This window comes from Magallana gigas, chromosome 8 (assembly GCF_963853765.1).
Source record: "Magallana gigas chromosome 8, xbMagGiga1.1, whole genome shotgun sequence".
Classification (NCBI taxonomy): domain Eukaryota; kingdom Metazoa; phylum Mollusca; class Bivalvia; order Ostreida; family Ostreidae; genus Magallana; species Magallana gigas.
Window position 1 is genome coordinate 38,442,505 of NC_088860.1, and position 6,244 is coordinate 38,448,748.

General features: G+C 32.1%; 1 protein-coding gene across 1 annotated transcript in view; it reads right to left on the reverse strand.

Annotated features, from left to right (window-relative positions):
- The window catches only part of LOC105344137 (DNA polymerase lambda), a 39,328-nt gene extending 33,698 nt beyond the window's left edge, over positions 1-5,630 (reverse strand). The window contains exons 1-2 of the mRNA XM_066069672.1: positions 4,981-5,630; positions 1,080-1,157 (exon numbers count right to left, since the gene is read on the reverse strand). Of these exons, the coding sequence (XP_065925744.1) occupies positions 1,080-1,157; positions 4,981-5,598 (696 nt within the window). The 5' untranslated portion in view covers positions 5,599-5,630. The remainder of the gene's footprint in view (positions 1-1,079; positions 1,158-4,980) is intronic.
- Positions 5,631-6,244: the final 614 nt, after the last annotated feature.

Sequence of the window (6,244 nt, forward strand, 5' to 3'; positions counted from 1 at the left end):
AAACGTGGATATGTGCAAAAATGGGGTTGCATATATGCCAGTATATATAAATCTGTGCATATTCTATCACAAGACCTTCTATAAAACCAAGGCTTCTGTTTTATTAAACACAGATAAATGAAATGTTCAGAGCATACATCACATCCAGATAGTGGACTGTCCGCTAGCTTTGACAGGCTTGTTTTTTCTTCAGGTGTCCTTGAAAAATTGTGCATTGTCTATTTGTTATGCATAGTTAATGAAAAACCCAGACCAAAAAGTATTCTAGTGTATATTGGATACAACAACAACAGAAGGTTTGATGTAACTGTTAGAATAGGTTAAGCAAAGAACTTGGTTCAGTAACCACCAAAAATGGCCCTGTGACCAAAATTGTTCAACTCATACTTAAAAAGTGTTAATAAGGTTACCTTTCTCAAGATTTTAAAATTTTTCAATTATCTCAATTTTTTGGTGTCCAGGAGGTTTCTAAAAATAGCTCACCATTTTGCTAAATTAGAGCCGCATTATTGCAATGAAGGCATATAAACTACTGGCATATTATTTCCGGGTATTCAGATGCAAATTGTGAGCATGCAGCTCGGAACAAACTTTGGCATATATATTGTTTGTACTTGATGCATTAATAAGATACATGGAGTATACCCATTTGCCAATCTATTCAAGGATAGTGAACAGATAATAAATGATCTTTGACATAATATGAGAACCAACAGGGGCTTCATACATGTGTATCCATATTAGACTCAAATAGAGAAAAATTGACAAATTTTATTAACTTATGATAAAACTTTTGTTTGTGTGTAACTAAAATAATCGACTTTAAATGTGTTGAACAGATACAAGTCATAAGTTAATTGACTAGTTGACTAAACAGACTACCGGTACATACACACTGTTTTTTGATAGCTATATATGTACATTTCCACTCTAAAGAATATTCTTAAACTTATTTTTCCAACTTTGATGTTGAGCTGAATCATGAATCCTCCCCATACCTCAATACATTATGTACAAATAGATCTGCATGTAAATCTATTGAAATACTTCTAGGATTATAATATTTCATGAATACATGCCTCAAGTTTGCAGGTGATGTGCTCATTCAGGTTTTCTGACATCATTTTTGAAGACTGGGTGCATACCCATTGTCCTTTCTGAAAATTAAAAAAAAAATGTCTAAATAATAACATTTTTAAAATCATATTAATAGCATTTTTGAAATCATATTTATGCTGACTAAAAACCTTTAATTAACTCAAAAATTAATAATCTAAATTAAAGGAAGTTAGCCTAATGTCTCTTAAATATAAATACAGAGTAATTTTTTGACATGTAATATGTAAAATGATCATGCTTTTCATTTTTTTTAAATCATTTTTCCTAAAACTGTTAATTCTTGAAAGCATCCGTATTCTATTTCATTGATATTTCAGTCACTGAATACCTAGTTTTGTAAATTTTGTTTCGGGGACGATCAACAGTTCAGACCTCTTATCTGAATTAATTGCGTTTTATCCAATGACGGATTGTAAAATGTAAAAATATACATGCTCTTCATTTTTTTATCAGTCATTGAACACCTAGTTTTGTAAATTTTGTTGTCAAGTCAATAAATAATTCAGTCCCCTTATCTGAATTACTCACATTTCATCCAATGATGGATTGTCTACCAACTCACACATGTTAAAATTTAATAATTGGATTGTCGGTGTATACTTTATAGTTAAACAGAAATCTCTGATCAAAGGAAAGATAACTCTCATAAGATTTACTACAATTTTCTACCATGCAAGGTGTGATGGAATTTAATGGTGTACATCATGAAATAAAGATTTCCTTTTAAAAAATAATTTGAAACTACAAAAAGTTAATTTTCAATTGTCAAGGTGCATCAACCTATATAAATACATTAAATTTTACAGATAGATATTCAACTTTATATCAATTTGTTAGTCTAGAGTCAGTTAAGGTGGCTCTATACACCACTTTTTGATGATGTTGTTTGCAAAAAAGTAAATCTGGAAGCGTGTAATTCCGGTAATCACCAATTTAAACTGAGGCAAATGGTATGGGGACCGCTCTTTTAAAAAATTTGTAAAATGAAAAGATTTAATTAGATAATAGGAACATTCATTATTTACATGTAATGTGGAAGGGACACCTTCATGTTTTGTTGTATTATTTATCGAACTAAACAATAAAATCAAGTAAAATTTTATAAATAGTTTCCTTCCCAGTAGTGATATCTGACAGCGTAGCGCAGTGGGTTAGAGAGTTCTCTACATACCTGTATATATCACAAGTTCAAATCTCGCTGGATTTGTAAAATATTTAACCTTTCCAAAATTTTCTTAAACATATTTTTTGGTTAAATATTGTGAAAGGAAATTCTAAACTGGTGAAAGTATTTCGATTACCGGTATAATGTACTTTAATCCACATTAACATTGACATATGTTCCATACACCTTAATTAAGGGGATGGGAGGTGACTTCGAATTTTTCTCCGGTTGGAATACATAAATCCTATAAGTTAATTTTTCAATTTATCTATTTGACATATAGTTTAACATAAAGGGATTATGTTTACTTATATAGGCCTACAATGAAATATGTATGTATTTATCATTCCAACACAATATTTAGGAAATTTTCTTTAACTCAGAAATTGAAAAGTCCACAAAGTGTTTGGGCCTTGGGATTTAGGAACGATAACTCTTACATGCATATGTACTTGAGGAACTTTCATACCAAATAAAATTTTAAATTTTTGTGTATTTATTTGCAATGATTTTTATTCCATTTTTGGGGGTCGATTTTTAATCAACTCTCCTATGCAGTTACTCTGGCAAACCGAAAGTGAAACACTGTTTGGACTTAAGCACAAATCATCACCGCTGACAAGACTAAGTTGACTGTTCTTGAAAATAATAGAAAAAAACTCGATGTAATGTATGCTGAAGCATTGTTTTTCAATTTTTAATTGTCAAGGTGCATCAACCTTTATAAATACATTAAATTTTACAGATAGATATTCAACTTTATATCAATTTGTTAGTCTAGAGTCAGTTAAGGTGGCTCTATAGACCACTTTTTGATGATGTTGTTTGCAAAAAAGTAAATCTGGAAGCGTGTAATTCCGGTAATCACCGATTTAAACTGAGGCAAATGGTATGGGGACCGCTCTTTTGAAAACTTTTTAAAGTGAATAGATAATTTGATAATAGGAAAATTTATTATTTACATGTAATATAGTGGAAGTGATACCTTCATGTTTTGTCGTATTATTTATCGAAATAAACAATAAAATCAAGTAAAATTTTATAAATAGTTTCTTTCCCGGAAGTGATATCTGACAGCATAGCGCAGTGGGTTAGAGGGCTCTCTACCGACCTGTATGTCACGAGTTCGAATCTCGCTGGATTTGTAAAATTTTTAACCTTTCCAAAATTTTCTAAAACATATTTTTGGGTTAAATATTGTGAAAGGAAATTCTAAACTGGTCAAAGTAATGTACTTTAATCCACATTAACATTGACATATGTTCCATACACCTTAATTAAGGGGATGGGAGGGTGACTTCGAATTTTTCTCCGGTTGGAATACATAAATCCTATAAGTTAATTTTTCAATTTATCTATTTGACATAGTTTTGCATAAAGGGATTATGTTTACTTATATAGGCCTATAATGAAATATGTATGTATTTATCATTCCAACACAATATTTAGGAAATTTTCTTTAACTCAGAAATTGAAAAGTCCACAAAGTGTTTGGGCCTTGGGATTTAGGAACGATAACTCTTACATGCATATGTACTTGAGGAACTTTCATACCAAATAAAATTTTAAATTTTTGTGTATTTATTTGCAATGATTTTTATTCCATTTTTGGGGGTCGATTTTTAATCAACTCTACTATGCAGTTACTCTGGCAAACCGAAAGTGAAACACTGTTTGGACTTAAGCACAAATCATCACCGCTGACAAGACTAAGTTGACTGTTCTTGAAAATAATAGAAAAAAACTCGATGTAATGTATGCTGAAGCATTGTTTTTCAAGGAAACTTATCTATAAACACTTTGAAAATAGTGACAGTCAAATTTTATATACTACGAACAATTTAAAAATTTTTGTAGTCTCATGTATTCCTACACCAGAGTTAATTTAGTCTTGTTCAACCAGACGCTCGGCTGTCCCCGTAAATCTGCCACAAGCAGAGAGGGGGCTCTCTTGCTTGTCGGATATTAACAGACACATCCGAGCGTCTAGTTTAAAAACGAGACTAGAGTTCGATATCAATAGTGCTTGGATCCATACAATTTTTAGAATTGTTTCGATAACTAATACATACTAGTAGTTGAAATCTATCTTTGAATATTACATATTAACATGATTCTCGAAATTCTTGTCAGAAAAGTCTAAAAATTCATATTATAAAAAAGTGTGTAATTAAAATACAAACTAATTAAAAATAAATTGATTTTAAAATAAATTATAATCGATAAAATCAACCCCGTCAGTACAAATTCAGTACTTTGATTTAAATAAATGTCACATTCATTGAAATACATTTTTATAACATCAAGCAGCTTTTTTCAGATGATTTTTCAACAGAGTAAGAAGATATGAAAAATTATGTTTTAGGGAAATTTACATTTAAAATTTTTTTTAATTTTTAATGTTACGAAATGTTTTTTTTTTTCCTATGTGTCTCAAGGAGTTGTCAATCATATGACAATATAATTACGCTCAATTTGTTAATAGTTAACTTTTTAAAAAGTATTTTATAAAAGCATGCATCAAACATTAAAAAAATCTTTAAAAATACCTATAGTATCACTATCATCATTTTTTAATATTTGATAAGTAAATGTTTTGTGTTGTTTCATTGAAAATTGGAATAAACTGTGGGTGTATAGAGCCATGCACCTTATTAAAGGAACCAAATTAGTTTTAACATGAAAAGTCAACTTACAGCAATTAACTTCTCTGGTGATGTTGATGATGTAGCGCTGACGCTAGGTCCCTGTACTTCATCTGGTCCCTCCCCATCACTGGGGGCGTAATCACTGTCTGGATCCTCTCCCTCAATTTCTTGGGTCTTGGGTTTCTTGTAACTATGCCACATTGTGGCCGGCTTAACTTCCTTCTTTTCCTCTGAAACTTTACCCTCTTCACTCTCTGTATCACTTTTATTTTCATGTTTTCTCTTTCGACTTAACCCAGATACATCTAATTCATAGGCGACAATGTCTACCAGTTGCTTTTGTTTTATGCATGCGCTTAACCAAGATGATTTTACAGTCTTCACATATGGAGGAGGGTGATCTATTTTCAGAAGCCTACACATTCTGTCTGCTTCCATTTTGTCATCGACGACAACATAGCCCGATCCTGCATCATCTGCCCCTAAATCTTCTATCCCAGACACGAGTGTGCCACCAAATCTCTCCGTCTGTCTCCGAAATATATCACAGCGAGCTTTTTCGATTCCAGCATTTAAAATAAATATGTTAACATTTGTAAAGAACTTCTGCGACTTATCAATCACGTCGCTGAAAGTTTGAGGTAGTTTTCGCGATTTTTTCGCCATTTTAACAGGAAGTAAATAAACGCAAGCTAAATGTAGAAACAAATGTGAACAGAAATGATTCCCGGAGAATTTATTTCTGTTGACTACTTGCGCGGATCCAAATTTTATTTAGGAGAGAGGCTCGGGATAAATACCAGCCCGAGGCATGCTAAGTGGGGGGGGGGGGATACAAAGTTCTACTTTAAAAAAACAGCCCTAGGATTTTAATATCATTGTTTTGCATATTAAACAAAAACAATTTAACGAAAAAATATTCAGCATAGGTCTGCGGACCTCAAAATGAAGGGGTTGAAAAATGCAGCAATATTCATGGTATATTTAAAACTTTTTTGTCAGTTTTTTTAAAGTAGTTTCTGAAAGCTTTGGAGGAGAAGGTTTTTTGCATCAGCATGCAGCAAAGACGTACCAAGTCGATAGCGTCCAGCAACATCTTACTTTAACACTAGGTGATAATAATAGGACAAGGGTCAGCAAATGCCGTCAGCCACCAACATATCGAGACGTGTATTTAAGTTTTCCTTCTTCCCAAGAACCATTAGGGACTTGAACAGTCTTTAAGATCAGGACTCAAAGAAGACAGTACCATTGAAGGTTTCAAGAAGCAGCTGGCTAAATAACACCACGGCTGCCTCCTATCACCCTAACC